We start from the raw sequence: 20,107 nt of genomic DNA, 5'->3' as shown, positions 1-20,107 counted from the left end.
CTTAATTCATTAAGATAAATCAAATTTCAATAGTTCTGTGGAATTTTGTTCTAATGAATACAAAGTTGTGCAAATAATGTCAAAATCACAAATAGTTCTCTAGATAACAAATCTTAAGTACCAGATTTTAGCAATTTTATCAAACAAAGTGGATTAATTCCTTTAAAAAAGCAACATCACATCAAACCGCTGTATTAGGGCATGTGATGTTGTGGCTTCCAAACATGTTAACTGAGGACTTGAACACGTTTAAATAAACTGAAAACTAAACCTACCACAGCACTAACAGTCGTGTATATGACAGCATGTGAAAACCAGAGGATATATCTACAGTGGTTCATTCTGATATGACAAGAATTTGACAAAATATAATTTGGTGCAACTCATTAATGTTTTTCTTTTAATTTCAGGAAACCTCTTAATGGAGTCACGAAGGAGCACCACTGTCTGACCTGTCAGCGGTAACACAGATAAAACAGCACCATGGGTGTAGATCCTCCAAACAGCACCTTCGCCAACACATCACATGTCCAGGTGGCGCCGCACAGTCTCTGGGAGGCTATAACCATTGCGACAGTGTCGGCCATTGTCAGCTTGATAACTATTGTTGGTAACGTGCTGGTGTTGCTGTCCTTCAAAGTCAACAGCCAGCTGAAGACTGTAAACAACTACTACCTACTGAGCTTGGCTTTCGCTGACCTTATCATCGGCGTGTTGTCCATGAACTTATACACCACATATATCCTGATGGGCTACTGGTCCTTGGGAAACCTCGCATGCGATCTCTGGCTAGCAGTGGATTACGTAGCCAGCAATGCTTCAGTTATGAACTTACTCGTCATCAGCTTTGACAGGTACTTCTCCATCACAAGGCCTCTGACTTACAGGGCTAAGAGGACTCCAAAGAGAGCTGCCATCATGATAGGCCTTGCATGGCTGGTGTCTTTCGTCCTCTGGGCGCCACCCATTCTGTGCTGGCAGTACTTCGTAGGAGAGCGAAAAGTGCTTCCCGACCAGTGCCAGATCCAGTTTTTAACAGAGCCTGTGATCATATTTGGGACAGCCATTGCTGCTTTCTACATCCCCGTCTCTGTCATGACCATCCTCTACTGTAGGATCTACAAGGAGACGCAGAAACGGACCAAAGATCTGGCAGAGCTGCAAGGGCTCGCGACAGAGAACGTTCTAGAGGGAACTAAACCACAGAAAACTATCATTCACTCTTGCTTTCATTTCACCAGAGAGAGGAGAGACCGGAGTCAGGCCTCCTGGTCCTCATCGAACCAAAGCAATGCCACTAAAACTACCACTAGATCAGATGATGCATGGGTGAAAGCAGATCAGATCACTTCTTTTAACAGCTACACCTCCTCTGAAGAGGAGGAGCATCATGTTTCAATAGATACGCCACAGGGATCCTTCAAAGAGCAAGGTAGTGGACAAAATAATAAGAACGGGCAGGTGACTGATTACACAGAGGATCGGTACTTTTCCACCCCTGAAAAGAAGAACAGCAAAAAGCACATCTCTTATAAGTTCAAACCCGGCTCAAAGGGTAAAAACGGCAATCCAACAATTGCAACGCCCTGTCCGGCCGAAGCAGAGCAGCCCACCAAAAACGCCTCCCCTTCCTCCTCCACCACCTCCAAACCCATGGACCCAGCCCTGAAGAACCAGATCACCAAGAGAAAGAGGAATGTCCTGGTGAAGGAGAAGAAGGCAGCCCAGACGCTCAGCGCCATCCTCCTGGCCTTCATCCTCACATGGACGCCGTACAACATCATGGTGCTCATCTCCACTTTCTGTGCCGACTGCATCCCCACGTCCCTGTGGCACCTGGGCTACTGGCTGTGCTACGTCAACAGCACCATCAACCCCATGTGCTACGCCCTCTGCAACAAGACCTTTCAGAAGACCTTCCGCATGCTCCTGCTCTGCCAGTGGAGGAGGAGGCGGCGGGGCGAGGACAAGCTGTACTGGTGTGGACAAAACCAAAATGTCAACAATAAAATGACTTGATGTGGCACTTTGGAATTAGAGCAGACTTACCGCCTCTGCCCACATGTGGATTTTCTTGATATATACCGTAGTCAGTGGTCATCTTCAGCATGAAGTGCTGCATGTGATTTTTGTGTTAAAGTGCAAAATGTTGGTGGAAAATGAGCTGAGCCTGATGCAGCACTTCAACTGCTGTTCCAGATTATTACAGGAAGACACCTGGTCAAGGTGGCTACACATTCTGACAAAGGTTAAAAGTTAAAGGAAGGGTTCAGATTATTTCAAGTCCATCTTAAAGAGGAACTTCAGCAATTTTATACCTCAAAGTCTGTTTACAGGCTTTGGGGGATTACTACCACATCTGGAAAAAGTTGTATAAAGCCTTTTGTGGCTCCAGAGGGAGGCAAAGTCTGATAAACTGACTCAAGTGACGTCACCTGAGTCAGGTCGCTCAAGTGATGTCACATGAGTCAGCGTCAGTTTAGTCTGAAGGCTACACGCTTGAAAATGAAAATGTGCAGTTACAAAGAAGTGAGCTTACAGCCCCATGCGGCGCACTCCTCATTTCTGCTTGAGGCTAGCGGCTCCAGGCTACATTAGCCGCTACTAGCATAACACACCTGAATCTTCACCTGAACTGTCAGCAGTCGAGTTGCATTGTGGGTAACGTAGGTGCCGGGTTTTGACAAGGAAAAAGAACGTCTGGAATAAAAGAGATGATATCTCTGGTTCTGGATCAGTTTTGAGACTGTCCATCATTAGAGCTACAATGCTACATGCGCTAAATCAGTGGAGGATTCTTTCAATACAATACTCGCATGCCCACATGTACACTGACAGAGTTATGGGTAATTATTCCTCCTCTCCATACTGGTGGTAAAGCGACCTCTTCCTACTTTAACATGACTCCAATTTCAGAGCTGGGGGACAAAATCTAGAGTCCTCAATCCTGGCAAAAAATGCATTTTTAAGTTCCCACTGCTCAAAAAATGTGTTGTTTATTGTTACCTCACTCAGATGTTGGCTCTCTCTGTGCAGAACGATGCATGTGCAGAGTTTGACAACAGAAGACTGTTTTCTTAACGTGATTTTGTGACAACACAAGTTTGGAAGCCAGTATCAACTCACACAGGCGTGATGTGAACACCCGAAGCCTCCATCACACAGCGAATAGACTTTTTTTAGTGAAGTAGGAGACATCTTAAGAAAATTAAAATAATTGCATGTTTATCAATGAGGGAAAAGAAGATTTGATTTTAAGAATTTCTCTCTAATCATTTTTAAAGGGATCTTTAAAGATCAAAGTTAATATGAGGCTTCTGGTGCCTTTCTTCCCCTTGATTTTCACTTACAAACCATGACATGTACAGCAGAACATAACTTATCAGCATAAACATTAGCTCTGCATATAGAAATACATGAATATGGTGACAGGGATAAAAACGTGCACATCCTTCTACCAACACCAAGTCATATATTTTATTTTTCCATTTCTGTATTCATTAATGTGTGTTCATAATTCATTTGGTTAAGCATGATCTTATTCTGAGGTTATAAGCTGCTAGCTTCATTGTCAGTAAGTCCACACAGTATACAGGTCCATAAAAAGCACTCACCACCCTTGGAAGTTGCTTTACAACACTGAAGCAAAGGAGATTCAACAACATCAACAGAAATACACCCTTTAATGTCAAAGTGAGAACAGATCTCTCCAAAGTGATCGAATTCTTTATAAGCTTTGTATTCTTTGAGCAGCTATCCTTCTCTGTATTTCCAGGGTGTCAAGTCCATCATGCAGAAACGCAGATGTAATGCGTTTGTCTCACATTCTCAAGTTGTTTTCCCAGTAATCTGTATATTCATGACTAATGGCAGGTAATCGATTACATCCTTTAAGAGTATCTTGAGATATGTGTGACTGTACCTCACCAGAGTCTACTTCATTTTCTTTAACCTACATGCTGTTAAATAAGCTCTATGTAACATTCTGAGTTGTATTGTCTTATAGCTTTTGTCTGTGTTTCAGGATATCTTCTCATTGAGCAGTGACCCCAAAGAGAGAATTCCTGCTAGTTTGTAAGACACTAGCTTGATTCAAACTGTTTTAAATGAATGAGGACTGTGGATTTTGTCCCCAGTTCCTTACACCGGAGTCGCATTGTGAAGGAGTCACTTCAGGGCCAATTTGTGTACAGCAGGAATAATTACAGGGGCAAGTAACAACGTACATTAACATACAAACTGTATGAGTATGTGAGCATAAACTCTGAACCTATCCTTAAACCTCATCATGCTCCTTTAATCTACTCCTCACCTGCACTGTATATAAAGGAAATATTGTACACTTGCACATTTCAAAGTAATTTATAGTATAAAGAACATATTTCACTGATTTTACACCTCACACATGGTAAATGTAAATTGCTTAGTGTAAATCAGTGTTTAGTGGATGTTTCTCTTCTGTTTTCTATCTTTGCTCTTGCAATCGACATTTGATCTCGTGCTCAAGGGCTAATCTGTAAATTTCCGTGCATTTACAGCTGCATTGGTTTCACAGGTGTAACAAGATATATGAGTTTGTTCATGGTCGCACACTCTATTCCTGTCAATATTCACATTACTGTAAAAAAAAAAAAAAAAAAAAAAAATTCTGACACATTTGAAGTAACTTCTCTCTGATGGATGAGTGATGCTGTTGTAAATTATCACACTTGTGTCTTTTAATGATGTAGTGTCGACGTTATCTCCCTAAACTCTGTGCCTTTTGTTCTGCTCAAAGTGCTCTGTGAATGAATCTGTGCTCTGTCCGTCTGTGCAGTTCTCTGTGTGTACTGATATGAACAATGAAATACAAACTCAAAGGCAGAATTACACTTTTCGTCAGCATGAACATTTTCAACATCAATGAGTCTCATCTGATTTACTTGTAAATTCTTTGTTTTTTTGAGAAATCATTATCCGCTGCAGCAGCTGAACGTTAAACGTACCATGTTAGACATGTACAAATAGCAGCTGAACAGCTGAACAGCGAGCTCCCCGGAGGTCACCAAAGGTCTCACTGGTCCACGTTTGCTCAGCTTTTAAAGGATGATGATGCAGATCGGTTAAATTCAATCTAATGAGCTACAGTGCGCTGAGTCCTGCCTTCAGTCTTTCTTTTTTTTGATGTCTGCGATTTACTCTCGCTTCAGGCTGCATTCAGACTGACGGGGATAATGTCTGAGCAAATCAACCTAAAAGTGATTTCTCTCATAGTTTGAGGGATTTTTATGGGCCTAAATAAGCTAAACATCCTTCTTATATCTCTTTAATCACCTTGTAAGCATTCAGATTTGGGAACCACTGCCTTTAAGCAAGCGAAGTTCATTCTTAACCCCTGACAAAGCAATATAAAAACTAAATAAATAAATCCAAACTTAATGTCCTCTTACTAGCTTTCAACTTTCAGCTGTATTACATGGTTTTGATGAAGTCTGCTCAGTTGTTGTGGAGTTTAATCTGTTGACGTGGGAGCTTTTCTGTGTTTAAACTTAACTTATACGCCAAAAATCTTAACTGTTACTAAGCTTGCACATCAATGGATCCATCTCCGTGACAACTGAACAAACACCCTTTGCTAATGAAGACCATGTGACATGGCTGAAAGCTCTAAATAAGCTTAAAAACTGGACCTTGAGTTGGTTGTTTTGTCAGATCATTCGTCATTTATCACAAACACATTTCACTAGGACTTTAATATGGACTTTACTGTCCGCTTTATTAAAAGTAAAGTCACTTACACTCTAGAGCTTTTGAAAGCAACCACACAGCTTTCATCCCGTGAACTGCCAATGAACCATTTTAATTTATACACCTTAGGCACGTAAATGTACAGCATGTGAATTCTGGCCATACAGTACGTCACACAATAATTCAAAAAACTGAGAAGGCCATGTGTTCACTCTCAAACAAATAAGATGATCTGAAATAAAAACACAGTTGTTATATACCATTGCAATTTATTTATCTAGGCTTTTAGTTAAATAAGAATTTATCAGTCTTAAAATTCAATTCATCTTCATTCACAGTCGTATTACTGAACTCGAAACAAGAAAAACTCTGTATATATGTTCTCTTTCAGGTAGTGGAATTAGCAGCAGAGGAAACACGCACGCCGGAGGGTTAGCACAGAAAAGACTGATGAGCAGTAGAGCCACATGTAGAAAGTATAGAGCAAATGAACGATAACAGCTTTTGCAGGGTTTAAGAAATTTCTATCAGTGCAGTATGAAAAAAAATCTTGTTTTTTTTCTTCCGATAGCATATTAGAAATCAAGATATCAATAAAGAAATCTGTACAATAGACCCAGAGGGGAAAAAAATGACACTTAAAAATCCTGCTTCCATGGCATAACTCAAGCTTCGTTAGGCAGACTGAGGAGACGTGTGTTGTACTACCTCCTCTTGGCAGCTGGCCTGGTGCCCTTGCTGCTGCCGCCTGCCTTGCTGGAGCCCTTGGAGCCAGAGAAGAACTTGGTCACGAGCTCGGAGACGTCTGGAAGCTCAGGGTTGGGGCTCAGCATGTGCATGGACTGCTCTATTTCCTGCAAAGGCGGCGGTGAAATGAGTGAAATGAAAACGGTTGTAGATGGAGAATTGAAGGCTGGGGACGAACTCTCCTCACTGATTTCAAAATATCCAAGACATAATTGATTTCTCACAGTTCTGATGTGCACAGACTGGGTACCATGAATTCAAAGTATTTCTTTGGCTGCTGACATTACAAACTCTATTCTGGTTCTGGTTCCAATAAATAAATCCTGATCAAACTGACCAGATTGTATCCAATACAATTCATAGAAACTGCACGATGAACTCAAGTATATACCACATTTCTGAAATAACACCTGAAGCTATCAAGCATTGCTTACCTTTCTCATCTCTGGGTCATTGGTGTTGACCACCTTGGGCAGCAGAACGATGATCAGTAGGGGCAGAACCATCATCATAACCTGCAGGAACAACAAAGACTTCATTTAAACAAAGAACCAGAAGCACCTGGCCTACTTTTTGTCCCATCATCCCTGCATTTCCTGGCCCAAATTACCTCAGTCTAAACAAATTTCACCTGTTTCTACCCCCCTGAGTTTACATATCAGACACATTCTGCAGGTTCAGCGCAACATCATCTGTTTTCTTTACCATTGGGTTCATGAGGAAGTCTGTCCAGCCCCAGGTTTCTCTCTTCATGAAGTAGCTATGAGGGCCACTTGCCCTGATTTGAAGAGGATATGGCTGGCGAATTACTTCGGAAGTCTTGATGTAGTTCACAAGACGCGCCCTGCCAAATGACACAAGGTTACGTCAGAGCTGCCTCTAAAACGTACGCTGTAGAATATAAGGCCGAATCAACCAGTATGAAACACTGCAACGTGCAGTTTTTACAACAAGATCTTACCTCATTTTGCCTTTGGATGTGATGTCAACGCGTACTGGTTCAAATCTATAATTAGGAGTGACAACTTCCACGACGTAGGATCCTGAGGGGACGTCATTCACAGCAAAACTTCCATCAGTTCTGTAACAAGAGGGTAACACTGTCAGGGTTAGCGGGACACAGGTGTTCATTCAACTTTATGGACACTTTGGAGGCTGCAGTTTGTGCCGTTATTCAATTAAACTACATTATATTGTGAAAAGTGTCTTTTAACGACCCCATTTAATATCAATGAGGGTAGAATAAACGTTAGAAACACCTCTCTGTAAAACACAGTGTAACTGTTCTAAGTTAAGACAGGTATACATAATAAACTGAGTGGTTTTATCCAGGTTAACGTTGAGGCTCAGTCTCAAGACAGAGAAGCTGCCATTTCCTGAAGATCAGCATCAGGTAACTCATAATCACCTCAAATTCATAATTGTATGTCAGCAGCTAACGATTATTTTTACTGTTTTCACTGAAAATGTTTGCCAAAGTCCGAGATCACGTCCTCAAATGTCTTGTTTTGTCCACAACGCAAAGATAATCAGTTTACTACCACAGAGGAGCGAAGAAACAAAAAATATTCACATTTAAGAAAGTGGAATTACAGAATTTTCATTTTGATAATTTAGTAGTTGACACCTAATCGATTAATTGCTGCAGCTCTACTATTCATCGGCTGTAAGACTGCAACAACAGACGCGTCTCTTGTGGCCAAGGTTTGTTTTGGTTACAGCTCCTGCGAGAGAAAGGCCTTACTGAGCTCATACCGAGAACAAAGTTCAGTGACGGGTCACTAATAATGAGATTACGTTAACCATGTTGTTGTCTCGGTTGGTATTAAGCCGTAAATTAGCCAGGACAGTTAAAACCTGCCACCTGCCAGCAGCAGCTGCCGTGCGGTTACCAACCGTTGCACGACGTTTAAGCTAGCTGGCTATGCTAATGCTACATAGCCTCACTAACAGGCTAACTAGCTAGCTAGCTAGTGGGTTTACCGGTGGCTATTTCTTACCTCAAAAATCCCACATATTCTTCACCTTCCACCAGGATCCTGGCCGTGGAGACCCAGTCTTGTGTTTTAATCCCCGGAACTATCGCTCTCCCCTCGATTTTGAACCGATCTCCGTTCGGCTGTGTCGGTACACCTGCGCCAGGCCCAGCTTCCATATCCGTGAAACACCACGCCACGACGAGCGCAGCCTGCATGAAAAGCCATAAAAGCGGTATTCTTTCCCTGCGCAGCATACCGTCTGTCTTTATCAAATTAAAATGAGGTCTAACTGTATGTGCGTCAACATGTATTTAGGAGCAGTTTGGAGAAGACGCGGAAGACTCGGCACATCAGCTGTCTCTGCGGAAAATGACGTCACTTCAAAAAAAAAAAACCTTTATTGTACCAATTGACAATCACACCTAATGTCTGAAGTACAGCACCTTCTGTGCAAATTAACAGTATGAACACAAATCAAATGTCAGTTTAGTATATCATGAATATCAATTGGATTTCTTAAAATCTTAAATTAAAAAAATGCTGTATTTTCTAATAGTCAATATCTGCTTTTCCTTCAAGGCCTCATATTTGATAAACTCTCTAAAGTGACACCTGTAAGAGTCTACTTATAAATGCTACAATAGCATTTTTTGAGACTTTTGGTCTGATGGACTTATTTTGATTTTTAAAAGTACACCAACTGCAAACAAGACAAGCTGACAAACTTGTTTGACCACTCTGAATGACTGATTAGTAGGGACACACAATTATGTATGTTGACTTAAATACTTTTCTTATGCCAAAATTTCCTGATACCCTGACAGACTTAAGCCTATTTCTCCTGCGATATAGCAGTTTGTTCTTGCTGTACCTTTTCCCTATACACAAACTATGAAAAGAACATAAAAGAACATGATTTTTGTCAAATTTATTTAAAAAGAAGATTAAAAGAATCACTTGTTTTTACATTATACAGTCAAATGTCATATGAAGAGGCATAAAAACAAAACAAAACACGAGGAGCTCCAATAATTTAAGACTGTTGCAGATTCAAGTTCCTGATTCCGGTGGATCCAGGTGCAAAACATCAAAACAGCGGAGCATTCATTACATCCACAAGTGCATTTGCATACAACGGAGAAGAGTGGTGTAGTGACAGACAAAGAGCTTGGCACTTCATAGAGCGACGTTACACCCAGTCTCATGGAGGTCCACTAAATATACCCTTTCACAAGACGGTCCACTTCAATGTGAAGCAGTCATTTGCTGTGTTTTCTTTTTCCTTTTTGCAGAGAGGCTCTCTCTAACCCCTTCTCAAGAGTCTCCAGCTCTCCGAGGGAGTTGTCTGAATTGTCAAGTTCAGTCCCAGTGAGAGGTCTGAGCTGAAGTGGCAGAATGAATCAATCCATGTCTCTGGCATTATCATCATCAGTTCCATACACAGCCATGATCCGGCAGTAGTGGTCACATCCTCAGAGTGCTACATTGACAAGTGTCAGGGCAGCTGTGATAGATTAGCCTCGATGGCCTGCGACATGAAGTGGAGATTAACACATTAATTGTTGTCACAGCCGGCATACATTAAAATAGTCTTAAATCGTATTATCAACACAATAAATGAAGTTCAAACACACATTTCTGTATCAAATTTCAAAGTTCTTCCCATTACACATATCACAACATACTGGACTACCGACTGTAAAAGGGGGATTCCAGTTAATTCATTTCCTTTTAAAACAGCTCATGGAATGGCTCTTTAAAGGTTTGATGCTTTGTAACCATGGAACAGGATGTGGACATGGAAACAAATGAACCACAACCTGAATACAGACTCAACTCACATTACAAATGCTTATGGTGGACCTGAAAGTTTTTTTTTTTGGATGGGAGTGGTTGGCTGTGTCCACCCAAAATCAACAGAGGGTGGAAAAAACAGAAGAAGCACCTGTGTGTGTGTTTATGTTTGTGATGCAATGTTCATATCAACACATTTGCAGGGACACTTTGGATTTCATGAAACCTTCAAACAAGTAACCAGACAAAACCTGAACAGGAAATATCTGAACAATCCATATTTACAAAGGACTATTAGGACAAAATAATTTTTGTAACCTTCCCAATCCTGAAAAATCTTTTACAGCTACTGCATTATGAAAAAAAAACCCCTGATGACTACTACAATAATGGCAACTTCCTCACCTTTGCCAGTTCTCCTGTAGAACCTGGAACCAAACATAACTGGGCTCCTTCTTTCCACAAGTCCTTCAGACGCTGCTTCATGACTTCAATATTCCTGCAATAAACATACAAACATTACCATTTCAATATGTGGTGAATGCACACAGGACCCCCAGGCAGTGGCTGTAGAAATCCCCCAAACACACTCCCTCCTGCCCCTGCTAAGAGCCTCCAACTACAAGCTCAAAGCTTCATTCAGAAATGTGCACGAGTTTTTCCCATAACCTCTTGAAAACTGAAAAAAAAAAGTTCAAGGTGAACTCAGCAGCCTTTCACATTCAGCTCTAACTAGAAAATCCTGTTTTAGTTAATGAATATCTGCTAGTTTGTGACACAAAGGCCTGAAAGTCAATTTAGGGCAAGGCCACTGAGGACTTTGATAAGTAGAAATTTATTGGGGCATGTAGAGCATGAAGGCCTGGTGCAATAACACTAAATGACAATTACATATCCGGAGGTCAGAACAGTGTACACAATCAACAATCAGGAGTCGGTGTATTGAAAAACAGTTCAGTTTATTAAAGCTGTAACCTCAATGTTTGACTTTCTTTTTGTATTTTAATGGTAAAATGAAGCCTAAAAATGGGATAAGAGTGATCAAGATTAATCTGAAGTTTCAACACTCATCTGTTAGCATTTGAGATCATTAGAGAAGTGCGCTAGAAGGGGCATTACGGCCGCACCCCAGGACATCCACCACACTAACTGTTCGGCTGTGGTATACAGTAATCCCCACCCTGCCATTGTGATAACAGCATTAACATTTCAGTCCACATGTGAGGAATGTAAACAACTTTTTCAATGTTCAAACCCAATCTTTTTTTTCTGCAAACACTGTATATTGCAATATGAAAAAATACAGGGAATTTCACCAGATACATGCAGTGTGTTATTAATGTCCAGATGTACAACTTAACATCATTTTTATCATTAGGGTAGTTTAAAGGAGAGTAAAACTCGCTAAGTACACACAGATCTGGAGACTGCAATTTTTTGTGTGTGTGTGTTTCATTTGTGTTAAGCGTTTCTTACATTAGGGCACAGACCAGCCTCATGACAATAACTGTGTAACTTTTAACCAGCAGGAAAATGATGAAAATAGTTGTAACTACTCTCTAAGTCTTTGGTTGTATGATGGAGGGACTATTGTTTTATATAAGCATGCACTGCCCACCTGTCTTCTGATTGACCGTCCCGCAGTCTTTTCTCATTCTTAGAAAGTTCTGGCCACCATTTCCTGATGACGGATTGAACCCAGTGTAAACCCACCATTAAGTGTCTGTTGAAAAAATAAAAATGAAATAAAATTAATAAATAAATAGAGATAAAAAAGAGACAGTTAAAGCAGACAACTGTCAAATTAATGTCAAAGATGAAAATTCTGCATCACCCTGGTCATAAGATACAAGTGCAATATCAAAAGCATTTCATCACTCATCCAAGAGGCTTCATCAGTTCATCACTTATTCATCAGAGTAACTGAAGCATCTTGGACAGGTAGAGAATCAGCCTCAAGACCAAAACAACAAATCCAAACACCTTCAACTCAGTTCTTCTAGACATCACATCAAAGACAGATAGAACATGTACGCAATTCCTCGGTGACACTTACTCTTCGTATTGGCTGGCAAGAATCACTTTCACTTGGGGTACGAGGTCAACGCAGCAGCCAAGTGACAAACATGGTGCTTCAGTTTGAAGGCTGAAACAAATCAACAAACAACACAGTGAAACAAAGACAGTGAGATGATTTCATGTGGGAAGGCACAGAAAGAACAATGAGTGTCAAAGTGGGCTCAAACTATCGTGTTGACTTCAGTCTCACGTTTGCTTTGATGGTCAATTGAGGACAATCATGATTGAAAAAACCTGCACCAAAATTCAACATCAACACAAGCTCTCAGAGAGGTCCAGGATGCATCCTGCTGATCATAACCCAACTAACTAATGTGCATGGATCCTTGTTTCTTATTGTTCCCATTCTGTCCATTTGAAATGTGTACTTTTTTGGGGGCAACTATGTTCCAGCAGATGACAGATTTCACATGTAAACACTTTCTAGCCAAGTTATATATCTGCAAATATCTGCAAAGTAGACATGAAAAGAGAAGAAAGTCTGTTCAGGGCTTTGTGATTTTCTTCATTTTCAATATAGGTTTTGCAACTTCATGCTCAATTTGGGACATCATGCTGGTCAAGTGTATTTTATGTGATCTAGAAGATAATGCCACAAAACGTAATTTATGTTATGATACTTAGAACAAAAAACAATAGTTGATCAACTGTAAATTAATTAGCGACAATTTTGATAACCAGTTAAATGTCAAAATGCCATAAATTTGGTGGTTCCAGCTTCTCAAAAGTGAGGACTTTCTGCTTTTCTCTCATTTATATCATTGTAAATTGAATATCTTTAGGTTTTCCAGTTGTATCTCCTTGGGCTCTGAAAAAAAACATGGTGCGCACTTTTCACTACTTTCTGGCATTTTACAGCTTTTCAGATTCATTGAAAAAGAGAACAGATGCAAAACACCCAGTTGAGACTCACTCATTTGTTAAGACAGGTAAGCAGTCAAGCAGCACGCCTGTGTCTTGAATTCTGAGAAAGGAAATAATGATTACAGATGAAGTATCTCATGTAATTGAGGAATGAAAAACAAACTGTCAAAATGTAGTATTAGCTGTCACTCTCACCTTATCAGGTAGGCCACTAATTCACTGGCGTTCCTTCGCCATAGTGTTTGGGCTACTTTTAGTCGTAGATTCCTTCCAAAAAGGACGTGAGTCATAGCTTCATGGTCCTTTGATAGCTGTGTGAACAGACAAACAATGCACAAAAGGAATTCAGTCAGCAACAGTGTTGCAAATTTGATCAATCCCAGGAAAGAATTACAAGAAATTAATTTTTTACCATAACAGAGCAATAGTTCAAACTGTGACTATCACCTCAGTAAAGTCGCTGTACTTGGAGCTGGCCCCTGCCATCTTGGAGGCCTCTGCAGAGTTCACAGGGAGCCGGCAGTTGTCATTGTAGTGCATGCCCCGCACATCATCGGAGCACGTCAGCTCATTTTCTTTGTTGGCCATGCCGCGGTCACAGACACGGCCTACATCTGATGTTTTGCGGTGCAGCTTTAAGCCCACCTCCGCCACTGGACAACCCTTCCTCTTGAAAGATGACAATCGCTTCGCTTTGCCTTGGCTGTGCACTCTGTAGTGGACTTGAAATCTGCCAAAAGGAAAGGTAACATGAACCATCTGTAAACGGACGTGGACCTCAGTTTGCAAAACCATAAAATTCAAAGCCACAGACATGGTGATAATGGTTATGGAAAAGTGCCTTAATGATCCAGTGACTGAGAGAGATGATCTGTGGGAGACAGATAGCGAGTGAGTGATTACAATTAGATGAATCCCGCAGATGTGGATCAGAAACTCACCTTTCTTTATCTAATTCTTCCTTATTTATAATATCCACCTAAAACAAAAGGATAAGGGATGAGGCCACTACTACAATCTCTACTACTACAATACCACCGAACTGTACTTCACAGTCACCAGGATTTGACAGACAACTGGACGATTATTTGCACAATAAGCCATGTTGTTTGCTGTCATATCACCATACCTGCTTCATGTTCTTTTCAGCAGAATGGTGCAGGCAGGATCGCTGAATGCCATTGGATTTATTCCGGTTGATGGAAAAGACTTCCCGTTGCCAGACTTGCCAATCAGCTCATGCTTACCAGCTGCCACAATAAGGGAAACTGGTGGACAAACAATTATGGAACAGTCATTGGTGAATCTCTCAGTTTCAGGAGTCGCAAAAGTCAAAGCCACAACAAATTACAGGTTGGTTTGCTATACAGAGCATGTGGTCTAGGATGCAGCAGTGTGAATTTAAAAAAGACCAAAAGCAGAAATTCAAATGAGATAAACACAACAAAAATGCTACATTTAAGCTACGAAGGCGTTGGCTACTGCAATACAGACAGTAACGTTAGCTAGGTGAGCTGCAACAAGTCCCAAATGTCACTATACGTTGATTAAAGTCAAGGCTGGGTGTTTTCTGTTTCGCTACAAAAAAGACAGCCGATGTTCGGAGGGGAGTAAGGCTGCATTTCATTACGTCCCTTAGCTAAAAGTTAGCTCATGCTCCTAGCTAGCGTACAATCGCCGTTAGCTTTAACTGTTAGCCTTTAGCTCAACTATCAAGGATACACGGAGACGTTGAAAGTAACTATCTGGGCCGCTAGTGCGAGCAAGCTAGTTAGCATTCCAACTCAGGGAACATATGGCTTCATAAATTGTAGTTCAGACATCATTGTCATCATTTAAACGGCAAAGTTAAACACCAACCGATTAATTTTGTCAGGGGTCATGAGGTCCTCCCAGGTGTGTGAATCCAAAAGGTGAAAAACTGGTTAAACTCACGAGCAACTCTTCTCTGTGCAGGTTCGCTAGTGCTTCACAGTTCAACCATTCAAATGAATACACCGCCGGTGAGAAGGGATTGTGGGATTGATTTTGGTCAAAGAAAAAGTAAAAGCTGGAGTTTTAGCGACGACTGGTGGACATTGCAAAACAAATTTAAATCCTAGTGAGCCATGGCGCCACCCAGTGCCGCGATGCAGAAAGACAGCAGAGGCAGAGGCAGAGGCAGAAGAAGAAGAAGAAGAAGAAGAAGAAGAAGAAGAAGAAGAACTCAGTCAGACATCCATTAATATTTTAATGCCTTACATGACATAAGGCGTGCCGAGGGGTGGAAGAAGTACTCAGATCTTCTACTTAATTCAACTAAAAACTTACTCAAATAAAAGTACAAAAGTATTAGCATCAAAATATATGTAAAGTCCCAAAATTAAAAGTACTAATTTCGCAGAGTAGCCCATTTAAGAATAATGCATATTATATGTGGGGCTGCGTATTTTGTATTTACATACTGCTGCAAGTAATGTAACATGAATGCATTAATAATAATAATAATCTAATAATATAATATATGTTACTATGAAATGTGGTGGGTAAACAGGGGCTATATATTTTGTTTTCATATGTTGCTGGTAAGCTTGTGACTTATCTTTACCAATGATAATACATCCTTAAGGTAACTCATCACTAAAGTTATCAGATAAATGTAGTGAAGTAAAAAGTTCAATATTTGCTTCTGAAATGTAGTAAAGAAGAAGTAGAAAGTAACCGGAAAAAAACAAGTAAAGTACAAGTACATCATAAGCTCTAAAATAGTTTATTTCAGAATTTAATACATATTTAAATTTTATTGTTTTATTATCTGAACAAATTGTGTTTGACTCTTTGACTGTATTTTTGAATCTGTCAGGCTCAATAGCTAGATGATGATGAAGAAGAAGTATTACTCAAGACTTTTGGCTTCTAAATAGGCCAGATGCATAATATGATTTAAGGTCTTAGTTTTCATTACATTTAATCTGAAATCAAACAAATGTGACCCACTGGAGACCATTTAAATAAATATGCTGTGCTGCACAAAGGTATTACGTTTCAGAATTCAACAAGATTGTGTAACGAGCCACCTTCTTCTCTTCTACTGTTTTTTCTTCATCTTCCCCTTTAAAAACTCCTCAGAATGACAGCTGCTATTAAAGTACCGAAAAAACGACTGAATGACTGACAGGGCAGAACTCACTTATTGTCCCGACCTTCATGACTTTGTGATAAAGGTCATTTAGGCCAAAACATTACATTAAATCATTGTGAAATAAGGCAGCAGCAGGAGAGACCAGTTTCTGGTGATACGCGCAGAATTGAATTTCTGCTGTTGACAAATTTTTTTCCACACTGATCACTCTAATTTATGTGTGTCACAACTGAATCATCTGGTCCTTTTGGTCACAATACAACACCCTGAGCCGCGTGGGTCTGTTCATTATCTATAAAAAAAGGAATACAGATCTGTGGCTGCACACTATACAGTCCTGTTCTCTGTTTGCAGGCATGGTTGCACTACTCAACCGTTCAACGAACGGGTCTTACAATAACTTAATTGTTTGTACGAGCACTGACAAAAAGGATTTGTTTTTTCAGAGCACCGTATCTGAAAAATGGGTTCAGTCCGCTGGAGGAAGGATTTTGTTTTGGAAACATTTAGTCATGTCTCTTTGCAGCTTTCTGACTCCTGACGAGACACACCTGCTCGGCAACGCTCGCTCTCAAAACAGATTACTGAAAGACTTCTGCGTATGCCAATCTGATGCAATTTGTATGCTGAAGCATGAGCATGCACATGGAAATCCCACTGTAGAAACGGTTACTCATTTGATGCAGATTTTGGACCCAGTCCTCTCAGTCACGTGTTGTACGACTATTAGGTGATCAATGGAAAGAAGATGAAGACGACCCAATGAAGTTTCATACAGTCTTGAAATGTCACATTAAAGTGGTGGAATCAAGTATTATTAATATCGTGTAAGAAATCAGTCTGCTTTTTGTCTCTTTGTATGATCCTTATCTCAGTTAAGTACCTGCTAACAGAATACATCACACTGAATATAGCTTAGCTTAGCTTGGCACAAAGACTTGAAATGGGGGGAAACAGCTAGCCTGGCTCAGTCCAAAACTCACTAATCTACATGTTTGTTTGTTTTTTTGTATGTACAAAAACCAAATTGCCTAAAGTCTGTGTTACGTGCCAGAACATCTTTTTGATTTGGAGGCCTACAGTCTCTTATCTCAGATACAACTCATATTATCATGTTCTTTAATAAGGAGTGGATGTTGTCTGTTACCACAGATGGCTGCTGCACTTCATCATGCACTTCCCTTCCACAATATCTTTGATTTCAGAGGTCTGACTGAGTGATTCTGGCTGCTCTGTTATGTTATGAACGAGGAAAATTTCCTGGCAGGTCTTAGGTCGACTGAAACTCTTAGCGGCGGCTGTAAATGCCAAAAAACACAAAGCAACTCTGAACGATTGGCTTCATCACCTTACGGTGAATTATTTCTAACACGATGGAAGTGGAGTCTCCTCAGGATGATATTGCCTCTATTTAGTAGTCATTGAAAGGGTGGATGAAAACTAAAACAATGTGAATCACTCACTGTGGTTGGCCCTGTCACCACATCTCAATTCAATTCAGCATCTTGGTGGAATGGAAACAGCATGCGCCACAATTACAAGGAAAACACTGAAAAATAGGATTTCCTAAAGAGTGCATTTGTGCAGCTTGCAGAATCTACACCAAAGCACAGAGTAGGAGCTCATAGTGGCCCAAAACCCTTTTAAACGACTTAATGGTCCTTTATTTTGGCAGTTACCTGCAATTACCTGTGTTCAGAATCATGGCTGTCTTTTTCTCCAGACAGCCACAGGAATGAAAATGGCTGCTTTCTGTTTATAGAGTCAGAGTGCAGCTGCATGTACCAACCCAAACATACCAGTTCTTGGAGATACAAATGAAAATAAAGCTAAGTAAGATAAATGCAAATCATTATTGGTGTATATGAACAACATTCAAACAAAATGTTCCCGTCCTTTGATGGACAGATAATTTGATTTTGGTAAATTTTGTCGTGCAGTGGCAGTCTAAGGACTTTAAATTCGATTTAAGCCGTATTATTTGGAACAATGCTGCTTCTACAGGCATGTTACAAATTATTCAGACAGCTAGCTGTGCAGCAATAAAGGCCAATTACAGATCAGCAACACACTGCAGCCCTGCTAGCAGCTATGTGAGGCTGTGATGTTGCATCGAGCTAAACGCTAACCATCTTAGTTTAGCATGTCACCATGCTAACATTTGCTGCTTAGCAGTAAACACAAGCTGAGGCTGATCGGAATCTAACTATAGTTTTGCAGGTGTCATTAATCAAAGTATTGGACAAAATACACTTTTTACCTGATGGTAGGATGACAGGAAGTGGCTGAATGCTATCTGAGCGTGACGGCAAAGGAAAATGGCCGCGATGATAGAGATGATATTTCAGTCTGGACCAAAGTGATGGACACAGTAGAAGACACTGCTGTCCCTCCAGCCATTCCATGAGTAGGCCTACGACTAAAAATGCAGAAATGTACACGTTCTGGATAACCAGTCGATGCACGTGCTGTTTCGACAAAGTTCGAGCAGTGTAAACATCTCACGTCATGCACGTCTGATAATTAGACCCAGATTTTGTGCATATAGTGCCTTATTGTCAATGCACAGTATTTGTAACTCTTACAACTCCCTGGAGTTGTCTGATGACGTCAACTCGTAAACATAAACACAAAAGTCTTTCCCACCGCTAACATCTGTCCCACCTGACATGAATGTGGCATCACATCCTCAGCATTGCATTCGACGTACAGGTGTTCATGATATTGTGTCCACCCGTTGTATACTTCACAGTGGTGGCTCTGTAACATATAGCAGCGGGGCAGTCTCTTTAGCACATGTTAGCCATTACAGAGTGCATCATTCCGCTTTGAAACAAATTAGCATACACATGCTTCAGCTCAGAAACTGAGACAGATTTAATTATCGTAATTGAGTAAAGCAATTTTTCAGTTTAACCCTCAGCAAGTTAGAAGGGCATACCTTTGGTATTGGAGAGAATAAAAATCTATAAACACAGGAAGGGAACAAATTTAAAATCATCAGATCACAGGTATATTCTAATACGCACATTCAAAACATTGGTCATACTTTATGGTCCATTTCAAATGGATTATTTATGCATCTGTCCAAGCTGTAAAAAAGAATGCTATTCTAAAATACTCACTGCAGCCCCAATCCCTCTGTGCATTCAGACACACACATTGTCAGTGACGATGTGAGTTGAAAGTGATTATCTTTATATCAGCTCACAGAAAGAATGAAAGGAGGCATAGACTGCGCTCTTTCTGGTCCGCTGGGCCTTTTTTAAAAACATATTTTCTTTCTAAAATCGACTTTGAGATAAACACGGGTCACTAAATCAGATTTTCTCAGACAAAAGCAACCACCCACAAAGTCCGTAAGAGTATTAAGAGATTTACATTAGCGAGGAAGGATTTATATGACAAGCTTTCCCGCAGATAAGAACAGTACTGAGTCTGCGGGTGTTGAAAGTTAAAGCTGGAGGTGAAAGTTCTCTCCATTTTCATGAAAGGCTAAGTCTTTTGTAGCACGATGCGCTTATTACTAAGAAACAACATGACTTCCAACAGCAGAAAATGTTTCGTTTGCAGCGTAGGCATGAATTGCATGAATGAAACTGTGTTATTCAGCCAGTTTTTTTACAAGCTAATGGACAAAATTAAACCAGTCCAACTCTCCGGGGCTTTTAATTCAAGACCTCTTGCTAACTCTTTAGTGTACAAACAATAATAACCATGTAAAATCATCAAAGAAGTGTGAAAATGGAAACTTTTGGCAGTAATCAGACCTGATGGGGATTTATTTTTAATGATG

At 40.4% G+C, this 20,107-nt stretch overlaps 3 protein-coding genes across 4 annotated transcripts; 1 reads left to right on the top strand and 2 right to left on the bottom strand.

Annotated features, from left to right (window-relative positions):
* Positions 1-483: 483 nt before the first annotated feature.
* chrm5b (cholinergic receptor, muscarinic 5b) lies at positions 484-2,019 on the top strand. The gene has a single exon (XM_041959033.1). The coding sequence runs from the start codon at positions 484-486 to the stop codon at positions 2,017-2,019; it is 1,536 nt and encodes a 511-aa protein (XP_041814967.1).
* Positions 2,020-5,813: 3,794 nt separating this feature from the next.
* emc7b (ER membrane protein complex subunit 7b) lies at positions 5,814-8,822 on the bottom strand. Its single transcript, XM_041959006.1, has 5 exons — positions 8,475-8,822; positions 7,436-7,555; positions 7,180-7,318; positions 6,909-6,989; positions 5,814-6,581 (listed from the first exon to the last, which is right to left on the bottom strand). The coding sequence occupies exons 1-5, from the start codon at positions 8,705-8,707 to the stop codon at positions 6,432-6,434; spliced, it is 723 nt and encodes a 240-aa protein (XP_041814940.1). The 5' UTR covers positions 8,708-8,822; the 3' UTR covers positions 5,814-6,431.
* A 552-nt stretch (positions 8,823-9,374) lies between these two features.
* Positions 9,375-15,176, bottom strand: katnbl1 (katanin p80 subunit B-like 1). 2 transcript variants are annotated; one of them, XM_041958867.1, is made up of 10 exons: positions 15,051-15,176; positions 14,320-14,458; positions 14,132-14,169; positions 13,638-13,920; positions 13,386-13,501; positions 13,240-13,290; positions 12,304-12,393; positions 11,866-11,970; positions 10,653-10,746; positions 9,375-9,981 (listed from the first exon to the last, which is right to left on the bottom strand). In XM_041958867.1, the coding sequence occupies exons 2-10, from the start codon at positions 14,326-14,328 to the stop codon at positions 9,949-9,951; spliced, it is 819 nt and encodes a 272-aa protein (XP_041814801.1). In that variant the 5' UTR covers positions 14,329-14,458; positions 15,051-15,176; the 3' UTR covers positions 9,375-9,948. The 2 variants fall into 2 exon arrangements, with proteins under 2 accessions (XP_041814801.1, XP_041814800.1); XM_041958866.1 differs by having other exon boundaries at positions 13,638-14,458.
* Positions 15,177-20,107: the final 4,931 nt, after the last annotated feature.

Source organism: Chelmon rostratus, chromosome 18 (assembly GCF_017976325.1).
Source record: "Chelmon rostratus isolate fCheRos1 chromosome 18, fCheRos1.pri, whole genome shotgun sequence".
Taxonomy (NCBI): domain Eukaryota; kingdom Metazoa; phylum Chordata; class Actinopteri; order Chaetodontiformes; family Chaetodontidae; genus Chelmon; species Chelmon rostratus.
Note: the sequence above shows the minus strand (reverse complement) of the source record. Positions and strands in the feature narration are given on the sequence as shown.